Below are 13,159 nucleotides of genomic sequence, written 5' to 3'. Positions count from 1 at the left end.
ACTAAAGTATGACACTGTGGAAAGTTGAACACTGCATTTTCCTGTGCTTTTCCTGTGCTTTTCCAGTGCTCCTCTTTGGGACTTGCAGTGCTCAGCATTCTATGGAATCCAGTGACAATCAAGAAAGAGACAATCTATGCTATATTTTGATAGCTCTTCGTTCTCCTGGAAAACTGACCTCATTTTCCCCCCCAACCTTCAGTTGTTCCATTTGTTGACTGTGAACAACGGGAGGAAGGAAAATACGTTTTGAATATAACATTGCCAAGAATTAAGACCAACCAAAAATGGACTCACCATCTTCAACACATTTGCCTTATCGAATGAATCTTTACGAGGGAGAATCTGACTCAGGGCTCTCACCATAAGCCCAAGAAATAGCCTTCAGGGAGCTCTTTCAGCCAAGGCTGAAAAACATCATTTTCATGTCAATCCAGCGGTAAAAATGCCCTCTGCTCCCTTTTAAGACCAAGGCCACAGCAAGGAGTGCTCGCTTTGTGAAAAGATCAAACAGCAGTCAACATTTTACCAGCACTCAATAAACAAGTTAATATTTGGCTGGAATCTGAAGGTCTCTTTCCCTTTGGCATATTTCTTGGATAATAGAATAAATGTCATACCAGTACAAGATGGCATATTTACAAAATTGTACCCTGTTTTGCATAACCTAATGATGCAGCAGTTCTTGAGGAATGAACATTTCAAATCTGCTAGGAGAAGATTGCCAAATCTATGACTGCTTCGAATACTTGCCAACAGCATATCAAATTCAGAGAGATCTGCAAAACAACCTCTTTCACAAGTTTAACAGTCTCCCCCCACCTCTAGTGCATGGTCTTCTGGCAGCACATGACAGCTACTATCTGCATCACCCTTCCTTCCCACCCACCCCCAAGTCATCAATTCAGCCCCTCCCCTCCTCCCTTTGCACATGTCAGTCTGGTTTCCTTCAGGCCTTCTCTTGATCCTCCTTTGGGGAACCGTTCAGTTTTAGGGCTCATCTATCTGGCTTAAAATCTCTTCTAGTTTGCAATCCTGAGACACTTGTGGAGTGATTTGTCCTCAACACATGTGGCATTATTCTTTACTACATCTGGCTCTCCACCTTGTTCTATTTTATAATACTTGTTCCAGTGCTGAACACCACAGTACAACTTGGGAAGCATTCTGCAAAATTGAACAGCCCAAAGCCCCTGACCTGGGATTGCTTCACACACCTTCATCACCTGGTGATGGCCATATCAAGTGAGGATATTTAAAGGCGAGGCCTCAATCCAATGCAATAGGCAGCCTGATTTTAGCACCAATGCCATCTCACAATCTCTGGTCACAATGAATCCCTTTGAATGTTCACATGTTCGGCTCCTGGGGACCTCCCTGGAGTACGTACTTGAGTAAATTAGACATCAGTGTGTTGCATCCCCAAAGATTAATAGTTGCTGGTGATGTGTGATGCTGGTGTGATGCTGGTGCCCCAATTGGTACAATCAGCTTTGAACAGAAATCACTTCTCATGTGAAAACAGACACTGTAAGTTCTGATTAAACTGGGTTTCACAAAAGCAGGACTCTTAAATGGTGGATCAGTACTACATATCACTATGAAATGCGTAGGCTCCAGGACAGCCTGCCTGCAGCCTTAATAATCACAGAGATTTGGACTGTAAATTCCAGCCAGCATGGTTTTATTTCCTTGAGAAAATAAATAGGAATTCTTGGAATGGCAATCAAATACATGACCATCCATTTAATAGCAACATTAGGGAATGTGCTCCTCAACTTGGAGAAAACAAGACAGAATTCTGTAAAGGAGCTTCTGCCTATACAATTATCTATACTAGAAAGGTTTTTCCGCCAAAAGAATTAAATAATAAACTTCTGGCACTGTTGCAGTTGATTCTGTAGATTCTATACAGAGCTAATTGCCTTTAGGAGGAATTTTGGTGGAAGGAAGGAAGGAGGGAGGGAGAGAGGAAAGGAAATATTAGGATCACTGAAAGTGAGGATATTCTGATGAGATATTTTTATGTTTTTTGTAGACAGGAAGGGGTGAAAACAGGGCAATTCATTGTTCCATGATAAGAAGAAAACTTGGGCCACTGAAGGGGAGAAATCTACTCCAGATAATATCTTAAACCAAGACGATTTTCATTCCTTGCTACTTATAACGTGAACTGAATTAAACATTTCTTCCCTTAGGGGATTCACAATAATTCTCTTCCGTATCTCCATCCCTCCATAACTTTCAAATTCTCCAATTTAATCCTCTGAGTAACACACTGGAAACCTTTAGCTTTTGGGTACTGGCAGTTTCAACGTGGACACTGCCAGCAATGAATGCCGTGCCAAGAGAAGTCGACTCCTGGCAAAAAGAAAGATTATACAGTCCTCTGGAGCCATCTGTGCTGTGAAGCTGCAGAGTGACATAGTGCACCCAGAGCACTAACATTTCAATCTGTAGAAAGTTAAGAGACTTCCAATTCCATAAGGGCTTTAGCTCTACCAAGTGACTTATTAGAACCCAAAGTTATTCGGCAAGCAACCTTCTTCCCCAAATATAGCAAGCACGGAGGGGTAGGGTAGAATAAAGATTCCATAACTAGTTGGATTTAAATTGGAAAGTTTTACTGAAAACCTAGACAACTTTTTAAGTTTAAATCTCTCATAGAGCTGAAAGAAGGGCAGTAATGGCCAAACTGTGACTCCAGGGTTCCCCCCACCCCCCGGAGATTGTAACACAGGGGCACCCAAACTTGGCAACTTTAAGACTTGGGGACTTCAATTCTAACTCCCAGAATTCTCCAGCCAGCTGGCTGGAGAATTCTGGAAGTTAGAGTTGAAATCCCCAAGTTTTAAAGTTACCAAGTTTGAAAACCTCTTATTAGTATAACAATTTCTTTCATAACTTGATAAAAACAATGAAAGAACTCTCCTGGATAGGATCGGGCCAAATTTACCTCACAAAAACCTTTGATTCAACTGCTTGAAGGAAAGTCACAAAGAGGACGTGGAGTTAACAGCTGCTGCCTACATCTGATCCCTATTTAAAATTAGCCTATCTTTAATTCAGGAGGTAGCTTTTAAAACAAGTAGTGCTCACAAGTTTGAAAGCCATTTCAAAAAATAAATAAATAACAGGGAACAGCACCACTGAGGGCAGGGAGTTCCAACAATTAATTATGAATGTGTAAACAAGTTCTTTCTTTTGCTAGTCCCAAATTTTCCCACATGTTCTTTCATGCCATGATTCTCCTCCTGCTAAGGGGAGGGGGAAAGACTGTTCAATTTTTTTTTACATTATGCATGACTTTCAACACTTCACCCATCACATCTTGTTCTTTCTCATCTTCACACCCAGCTTTTTGTTTTGCTTTTTAGAGACAGCCATAGGCGACTACAGTAAATGAGGACCTTCAAGTACAAGCTGCACATTTTACACCACGATATACATTTCATCACTAGTTGCACCCCATCAATTGTTTTGAATGTCCTTTTTTTTGCCTTTTTTTAAGCTTGTAGTACTATTTCTGAGGGGTGGTAGCCAGAAAGGTGTAGTCAAGAGTAGTCAGACTGTAGAACTCTATAATGACATTTTAAAAAAGTTTAAAGCTTTCCCTTATCCAGTGGGATCTGCCTCTAGCGGGTGGAGCTGAGAGAGCCAGCCTTGTCTGAAGACATTTCCATGGTCATATGTACCTATTTATCTACTCCCAGTTCCATGTCCATGGAGAGTCTTTCAGGAGGCAACTGGACTTTCTTGGGTTGTATGTTTCTGTGTTTTACAAGAAAGTCCGGTTGTCTCCTGAAAAAGCTACCTTTGAGACAACAATGACCTGGATGACTGAGACTCTCCATAGACTTTTAGCTGAGCACTTTGGGGTGAATACCCTCAAATCTTGTAGGAATATGAATGGATTTCCAGAAAAATTGCAAACTACAGGAACAACTTGCGCTTCAGTTTGAGATGCAGACAACACAGACTCATCCCCAATAGCCTGCGCCTGTCTTCAACAGTGAAGGGACACAGGGCAGAAACATCATGCAGTCAAGAAGGCTCGACACCCATTTGCACTACTCAGGTGACCCTGAGGACACAGATAAACCTCCAAGTGGCCTCAACTACTCTCTAAAAGAGTGCAAATGACCAACTGTCTGCAAGGAGTATAAATCCTTCCATTCCCGACCATTCTGTTAGAGCTGAAGAAGCTTCTTGGATGAGAAGCGAAACGTCTTCAAAGAAGAAACAAGAAAGTCTAGTTGCTTCTTGAAAAAAGCACCTTTGGGACTTTGAACTGCTAGTTGGGCAGGAGCTGGGGCAGGAATGGGAGCTCCCTGTCATGCGATATTTGGGTCTCAAAAGGCCAACCTTTCAGTTGACACGTCCGGCATCTTAACTGCTAGGCTACCATGCTCCCTGCATAATGACATTATAATGGCAGTTTTATTTCCCAGGTAGGATGTATAGATCTGAAGGGCAACACCGCCTAACTCATTTGGACCTACCAAAAACAAGATCCAGGGCACCTGAGATGTTCTCATTCTGTCCTAACTATTTTGTGAGGTAACCTGGAGTGAGTGAATGGGACCGCCCTCTTCTAGATTTCAGCAGTATTGAAAATTGGGACCTGAATAGGTGAATCTGCAAAACTCCAGGTTAATTTATTTAGTAGATTTGTACAGTTGCCCAACTTGGGTTTTTAAGGGTTGGTGTTTGTTTGTAGGGTGTATCTTTGAGTCAGTTTTTAATTCCTGATGACCCCAGGCCGCTGGACTTTTTTTTTGGCAAAGTTTTGTGTTTAAAGATCTCCGTCCAAGGGCTAATAGAAAGTCACTAGCCCAAGGTCTCCAGCTGGCTTTGTGCTAAAGGCGGGAGCAGAACTCACCAGTTTCTAGTTGAGAGCCTTAACCACTACACCAAACTGGTTCTCAAATGTCAGAAATCCAGATTTATTTATTTAAAAAATTTGTATGGCTACCCATCTTAGATTTTTAAGTACAAAAACAAATTATCTGGTTGTCAAGCTCTCATTTTATGATTCTGGCTTTTATTTATTAGAAACATGGGCTTTTCCCCCCCCATAATTCACTCTTCCCTGTTCCCTCATTAAACCTGAACAGTAGATGCCCAGTAGCAGCATTTGTTACATGGATGCTACTTATTCAAGTAGCAACTGGAGTAGAGGTAGGATAACTTAGGAATTTTTTCCCCTCCCTTTGCCCACAGTGGGTTTTGTGACTGAATGAGCTCAGTGTGTTAATTCAATTCCATATCTATTTCTATTTCAAAACAAAATATCTTCCACCCATTTTAGATCTCCTTATCAAATGTACACCCTCAATATGTACGTCCATTCCATTCCTTTCTGCTTAGTTTCTGCACACTTCAGCAGGTGTTCAATAGCTGTGGATGTGTCAGAATGCATGAATTTTTATTATGATGTAATGGAAAAATAGAAACAGTATGCTTAGATCGAATCATAATTTACTATAAAATTCTTTTTGGAGCAAAGGCATCATAAACATAATATTGAAGAAACAGAAACATGTACACAACTTACTCAAACACAAAATTTACAGATATGTACTGGCATGTAAAAATGCTGCAATAGCAGATATAATAGAAGATATGCTTGTTTAAGAGCAAGGTTAGCAGAGATATATCTCAGGCTAATTCCCCACTGTTCCTGGAGACTATGCCACAGTTTCAATTGCAGTGCAAACTCCAAAAGTCAAAGAACAAATTAAATGCCTAAATCGGTTTTAGTGAAGAAAGGCCACAGATTAAGAAAGCGAGAAAGAAAATATGCTTTTATAAGTGTCTGGTCAGATCCATGCAACCATATTTTTTTGATAAATGTGCCAAGTGATGCAATGGTAAATAGGATTATAATCTCTGGGCTGCAAATAGTATTCCGATTACACTAAAAGCCGCAAAGTATTATTTGCTGTCATCTAATGGTTTCCTAGATTATTGCAACCCAGAGAGGGTAGACAGAGTGTCTACCAAACCCAAATCTCTACACAAGGATATATCAAATAGCATACCAAATTAATTTCCCTAATAAAAAAATATCAGTTTTGCAAAAGTTATTTATAAATATTTATATTCTAATAGAGAACAGATGGAATCCATACTCCAAACAAATGCAGTCACCTAACCTCTATAATATAGCAAAACACTGTAAATAATTTAGGAAACATCTGGAATATATTAGCAACACTCAACAGAAACTGTTAGAATATTCTTCACTTAGAACAACTATTGCTTCTGATGTCCTAAATAAATTACCATATAACCACTTCTCTATAAGAAGGATAGGAAGTGGGGGAGGACTGCTATCACATCTTGCTTCTCATGTTCCCCACATGTTCTGTAGGACTTGATATGTGTGAGTGTGATCCAAAGTTTATGGTAGAAGTACAGAGGAGAAAGGAGTATGTGAGTCACGTTGAGTGAGATTCATCTTGCACTGTTTTATTTTTGTACAGTAAAAAGTGAAAGACATTTTCTTACCTCATAGAAATCCAGGTTATCATTTTTTTCAGGCAAACCCATGTAGCGTTCAGTATATATAGAATCTAGGATGGAAGGGAACACATAAAGGTGGCATTACACAATATCTAAATTGTATGCTTGCGTATTTAACTCTGGTGTTCATTGGCATCTATTTACCAATATAGTGAATGTTTAATTGTGCTAAGTTTCCCCTAAAATTTACTGTTTCCTTAATAATAGACACTGGAGATAATCACATTTTTAAATATTCAGTATGCAGTTGTCCATAGCAACAGCATTATTAATTATTCTCAGCAACCTTATGCCAAAGTAATATTATTCTCTCATCAACTGGAAAGAAAATGGAAGTTTTACTAAGTCTGTTTTCTCTGGCTGAATTGCAATAAACTAAGGATGCTATCAAAAAAGGGCTATTTCTTTTAGGGTCATCAAACCATCAAAATAAACTATTGACTATTTCTTGACACACACACATCCCTTCGGCATATTGTTTGTTTATTTAATTTTAAGCGTTTTTTAAAAATCCCAAACAAAGAGATTCTGGCAGTGTGTGTGTTGTGCTATGACATTTTTGGGTGTTCCCTCAAATACCTCACTCATAACCATAAAAAACTAGATAATTTCTCAATCTCCCCCAAACCTTAGCCAGACCCTATGTAATTGACAATAGCTGTACCTTACCCAATTCTAGATTAAAGTGGTAGTTAAGGTCTTAGACAAGGGATTCCCAAACTTTTTGTCATACCTCCCTTTCCTGTAACCTTAATGTACACATCCCCCCTAAAAATTCAAACACCAAAATGAAAACAATTGAAAGCAATACAATGAAATTTTGGGAAATGTGGATTTATTAACCAAAGGGTTTTTCACACCTCTCCTGAACTCTATATGCACTTCCCCAAGGAATGTATACCTCACAGTTTGGGCAACCTTAGGTAAGACTTGTGTGCGACTAGACCCAAAATTCTGAGTCAGCCATATAGGACATTGGTAGAGTCTGTACTACTCACTAGGTGGGATCCAAGTTTGTGCTTCCATCAATAGAAGCAAGTCCACCAACTAATAGGAAGGAGATTTCCCTTTCTCCAGAGCAAGAAATGCATCTCCAGTAAAGGAGTTGGATAAAGTCCTGATAAATTAGCATGACAGTATTTCAAATATCTAGCCACTTTGCAGGCTTCCAGAAAAGGAAAAGTGGAAGAGGGACCATATTTGCTGCCTTGAGCTTCTTGATGAAAGGAGTGATAGAGATGACTTAAAAATAAACACTCCCAATACTCTGCAGTTGGCATACTGGAAATCATTTAAAAGAGATTGCTGCCTATATAGGCATGTCATAGAGTATTGCCTCTTGATAAACAGATTTCTGTAACATTTCAAAATATAGAACAAAACTATGATTTTTCTGCAGATTTTCATGCCTATATAGGCATGTCATAGAGTATTGCCTCTTGATAAACAGATTTCTATAACATTTCAAAGTATAGAACAAAACTATGATTTTTCTGCAGATAGCATACTCATTTGCAATGAGAGCAATCTATGAATAATTATGCATATTCTAATACAGTTAGAAGTTTTTAAAAACTGACCATTGAAGGTAGGACAGAAGATGTTAGCACTGATATTCATAAGGAAAATATGAAAAGAGGGGCTTATTTACACAAATGCCATCCTTTCTGACTTCTAGCAACCAAATCATGTTTTCTCATAGCCCCAATAAAAAGCAGAAACTCAAGAAGCCATCACAAAGCTTACCCAATCAACTGATAATTAGAATTAAAATATGAGGCAGAAATATACAGCTTTAATGTTCCAAATCCCCTTTTGGGAGTTTTTAGAACATCGAGCAAACTAATAATAAGTGTTTGATAATACTTTAGTATACATAAGAGGCAACCAGCAGTATCATTCAATTAGTAAATATTCTAATAAATGATTAAAATTGTGACCCTTCTTTCCAAAGCTCATTGTAATAAAGGAACTTGGTAGCGGTGCCAACGAATTCTATGACATTCAGAAATGATCCCTCCAGAGTTTGGAACACATGGCACTTTTGAGGAATGCAAATGCAGACATTTGCATTATAGTAAAATTTCAAATATTAAGTAATTTTGTGCCATTTAAAGGTTAAGCAGATTATCTTCCTTTCAAATCCAAGTTTCCAGTAGGGGGGAAAATATATTAATCTAGGGACAGATTAATATAATACCTCACATGAGTTCAGGAAGGCAGACCAAATGGTAATTTCATGTGGGAGAATTATGTATCCAACTATTCATACTCGATACCATTTCCCACTATGACTTCTGTGGTACTTAACAAAGGATCTTACGACTTTATTGTGAATAAATAAACACACACCATAGTATTGCCAGCGTGAGACAGGTGCCACAGCTATTCCGCACTTGAACACATCACTTCCGGCTCCTAGGACCATGGAAGTTACATAACCTCCATAAGACTGAGAGAAAAGAAACATTATTATTTCAAACAGGTCAAGAGGAATACAATGTTCTTCTCACAAAGTGTGTGTGTGTGTGTCTGTGTGCTTGTGTGTGTATGTGTGTATTGTTAAAGAATAGCTTTGCTTATATCTCAGTTTGCTGAGTAATGAGGCAAGGCTTGTTCTAACACCACTTTTTGGGGGAATAAAATCCTTTGTAAAACCTGTATAATATCTTAGTCTTAGTTTCAAAAAGAGACATCTCTAGGTTGGGCTAGGGAGAATGAAACATAATCTCATGCTCTCCTTCATTTTATATAGCTGCCAACTTGCGACTCAGGGAAACCTGAATCTGAAGCTGTCTGGTCATTTCTCTTGTAATTAACAACTTTTACTAGAAGGAAAACATTTTGTCAGCAACAATTCACTTCTTTGTAACTAAAACTTCGATTTAGTTAGCTGCCCAGAATTGTTTATATGAGGGGTGGCTGAATAAATGTTTTTAATTAATTATTTAACTAACTAACTGATGTACGAGTTAAATTGTGATGATGCTGGGAGAGGGGAATTTAGATTGGTTATTGCAGATACAGATTACATATGACAGATTACAAGTAATAATTCTATCGATTATCAATTTTAATGTGTTAATACAAAACATTGTGTCTGCTGAGATTTTCTGAGATAGTCTAAAACCATTTGATGGATGTGAGTTCAGCAATCTTTCACTTCATTTTAAGGTCTGTAATTAACTAGGAGACTGAAGTACTCTATTGTTTTGACCTCGTTTTGACTTGTGTCTATAAATTCTTCAGTATACATGCAAACTTTGTGCTATGTAGATAGAGTCCAAAGGGGCAGATGCTGGTGCATATCACATCATGTCCAGCATGTGAAGGCATCTCGCATTGTGTATGTGTACTTCTTGGGGCCCACAATGGGGCTGTTGGTATAAATGTGGGGATAAGCTAGACATCTGGGTTTGTTCCAGGGCCTGGTTCCCATCATTATCCTGTTGTTTTTTGTTGCATGTGAAAATATGCTTCAGATGGTTAGATGGTTTTTTGTACGCAAACATGGTTCTGAAAACGCATAGTATCATTGTCTATTATGGGCTTCAGCATATTAATAATGCATTTGAGTGGTTTGAGCTCTGACCTGGAGGAAGCAATCAGTGAACTTTGGTTGTGCTGTCATTGTGGTCTGTTTTTTAAGTGGACCTCCCTGGAAACTGATCTGCCTTAATAGATTTGTCTATTGATCTCATTGGATGGGTGGTTGAGTATCATAAATACCAATACCCAACCAATGTTCAACTAACAGTTGAATATCTCTGTCAAGCATAGCTGCAGCACTGAGATTGGCTAATAGAGCTATCATCTATAGCCAGACTATAGTTAGAAAAGGTCCTTTCAACTCCTTTTTAAGCTAGCCTAGACTAACATAGCTCTTCCACTCCACAGATGAGCCTGAGTATTTGTGCAAGGAGACATCCCCTTGTGTCATAAAATATTCCCTTGATATCACAAAAATATAATGAGAATAGACTTTTAAGTGGAAAGTTGGCCCAATCGTTTTAAAATGCATCACATTCCCTGCAACCTTATATAGAAGCCAACCTACACTAGAAACACAGAAGAGGACAGTGTGACAGACTAGATTCAGTGTAAAACACAATGCAGCTTGCTTGATTTTTGCTTATCATGTTGTGTGAACAAGCAATTAAAGTTTGCACACTATGCTTTATGGCTTAATGTAGTGTATGAACCTATCTAACTATGGTTTACTCAATAAACTCTGAATAAGCAACTCATGGCTTAATGCAAGGTACAAACCCAGCCACATAGTTATTGTGGCCACTAGAAGATGTGAGAATGTAGAAAAAGAGTCTTGCTGGATCAAGGCAATGACCCAGCTGTTCCAGTTTCTATGTGTCTGAATAGTCCATCAGATGGCATAAAGATGTGGGGAGAGATAGATGGAAGCAATAATTCAGATTTTGAATGGAAACATTTCTCTACTTGTCTTAGAAAAAGGGTCAACTAAAATATAGAGGAGTAAAGAATATCTCCTGTGTCTCCACAAACAGCAATTTATCACAATGTGTATTCAAGTGAAACACCTTTTCTTACTAGCAGCAAGAAAATCTGAGCAAAACAATTAATACTTTAATACATACCCAGCCCCAAATAGCCATTTTGGTCTCATCAACAAAGCTCATTTCAGAAAACACCCTAATTAATAACAGAAAAGTGCACATATTCAGAAAAATCTTATTCTTCTTTGCAACAACTTCCCCCACCAGCCTTGCTCCCTGGAGAACAGGCATATTAAAATGTAATACATAAATATTAATATTCAATACTTATTCCCAAATATGTTTTTTTCCTATTCTACTTTTTAAAATAATAATAATAATTGGATTACCAATAAGGAACAAAGGAAGTAGAAAGAAGGCTACTGGGGTTAGAAATAGAAGAGAAATTGGTGTATTTGTGTCAATCAAATTTTCATTTTCAAACTCCCCATCAAAATTAATTTCTCTGAATGCTACCGTCCAATTCATTGATCAAAGAATTAGGGAACATTAAGGAAAGGCCCGCACAAACATGTTTACCTCATGCAAATACAGTAATTAACTATGTTATATGATAACTGTTTGCAAAAACTGTGTATTAGGTTAAAAAATGTAGTGTTAAGTTTGGAATTTGTTTTAAAAAAACACCCAAGCTTTATATTAATACAGGTCTGTCAAACTCCTGGCCACAGGCTGAATGCGTCACATGCTGGCCATGCCCGTGTCCAGTTCAGCAAAGGGGAAAATGCATCACGTGACACTGTCGTGATATGAGTTTGACACCGATGTATTTATATAAGGGGATGATAAGGTAAAGGTTCCCCTAGCATATATGTGCTAGTCATTCCTGACTCTAGGGGCCGGTGCTCATCTCTGTTTCAAAGCCGAAGAGCCAGCGCTGTCCGAAGATGTCTCTGTGGTCATGTGGCTGGCATGGCTAAACACCGAAGGCACACAGAAGGCTGTTACCTTCCCACCAAAGGTGCTCTCTATTTTTTTACTTGCATTTTTGCTTGCTTTTGAACCGCTCGGTTGGCAGAAGATGGGACAAGTAATGGGTGCTAGGGAACTGCTGACCTTTATGATCGACAAGCTCAGCGTCTTAGCCACTGAGCCACTGCGTCTCATGATAAAATTTAGTAAACAGAAAAAACTAGAAATGAAGAAAAACCAAGCCTACAAAATTCTGCAAGGACAAACATTGAGAGAAATCCAGTTAAGATGTTAACCATCCCAACTAAGGCAATGAAGGCAGAAACATACTTGGCTGCTGAGATCTGATCTTCAACTTCATAGGTTCCCAGTCTTCGGTATATCGCATGCAGAATTTTATCTCCTTGAAAGCCGCTTCCTCTACCATCGAAGCTGGCCACAATAATCCCTTCGGAGCTTGCCAGATACGTAGACCAGCTGATCCGGAAGGCAAAATCTGCTTTCTGACTACAAGGCCCTGCATATCTATGGAAAGAAAGTTGGTTGACTTGATCCATGCTGTGCTCTATTTGTTCTGCCCTTTCCAAATTCTTATATAAGCAGGGACTTTGGTTAGAACAGAAAATGTCCAGCAGCCTATTCTTCAATTAAGTTTGCCACAAACAACGTAACAATAGAACTGAGATTCAGGCACATGAAACGTATCCTTATGGTATGCTGGATTTTGTATTTTTTTATTATTATTATTTGTCTGGCTTTAGCTGTACTGAATGCTGATTTTGCTATACACAAATATGGCTGGAAATTCAAAAAAAGCAATATAGACAGCAATTTAGGTTAAAATGCATTCTAATCAGAATGGTATTTAGAAAGAATACTCTAAATAAAGAAAATTTAAAATTGAAGCACAAAATGATAAGAAATGAGACTGAATCATATGATCTTTTTTCTGGCATAATCAGTATATGGATTCTATGGTAGAATTTTATCTTAACTTCCATTTAACTCTCTCCATTGAATTGTTTCCATCTTCATCTTGTAAAATAATGAGCTGGTTTTTTTAAAAAAAACCATTCCTTTATGGTTGCTTTAGCGCTTAGAGCATGTCCAACAAGAAGTCAGAAATCCCCATTCTCTCATGAAACACAATGAGTAACTTTGGACCAACCTAATCTACCGTAATTTAT

General features: G+C 38.4%; 1 protein-coding gene across 1 annotated transcript in view; it reads right to left on the bottom strand.

Moving 5' to 3' along the window:
• The window catches only part of DPP4 (dipeptidyl peptidase 4), a 71,450-nt gene that overhangs the window by 6,572 nt on the left and 51,719 nt on the right, over positions 1 to 13,159 (bottom strand). Inside the window, exons 20-23 of the mRNA XM_032210812.1 lie at positions 12,303 to 12,497; positions 11,142 to 11,196; positions 8,881 to 8,980; positions 6,514 to 6,578 (exon numbers count right to left, since the gene is read on the bottom strand). Of these exons, the coding sequence (XP_032066703.1) occupies positions 6,514 to 6,578; positions 8,881 to 8,980; positions 11,142 to 11,196; positions 12,303 to 12,497 (415 nt within the window). The remainder of the gene's footprint in view (positions 1 to 6,513; positions 6,579 to 8,880; positions 8,981 to 11,141; positions 11,197 to 12,302; positions 12,498 to 13,159) is intronic.

Source organism: Thamnophis elegans, chromosome 1 (genome assembly GCF_009769535.1).
Source record: "Thamnophis elegans isolate rThaEle1 chromosome 1, rThaEle1.pri, whole genome shotgun sequence".
NCBI classification, from domain to species: domain Eukaryota; kingdom Metazoa; phylum Chordata; class Lepidosauria; order Squamata; family Colubridae; genus Thamnophis; species Thamnophis elegans.
This window is presented reverse-complemented; position numbering and strand designations above follow the sequence as displayed.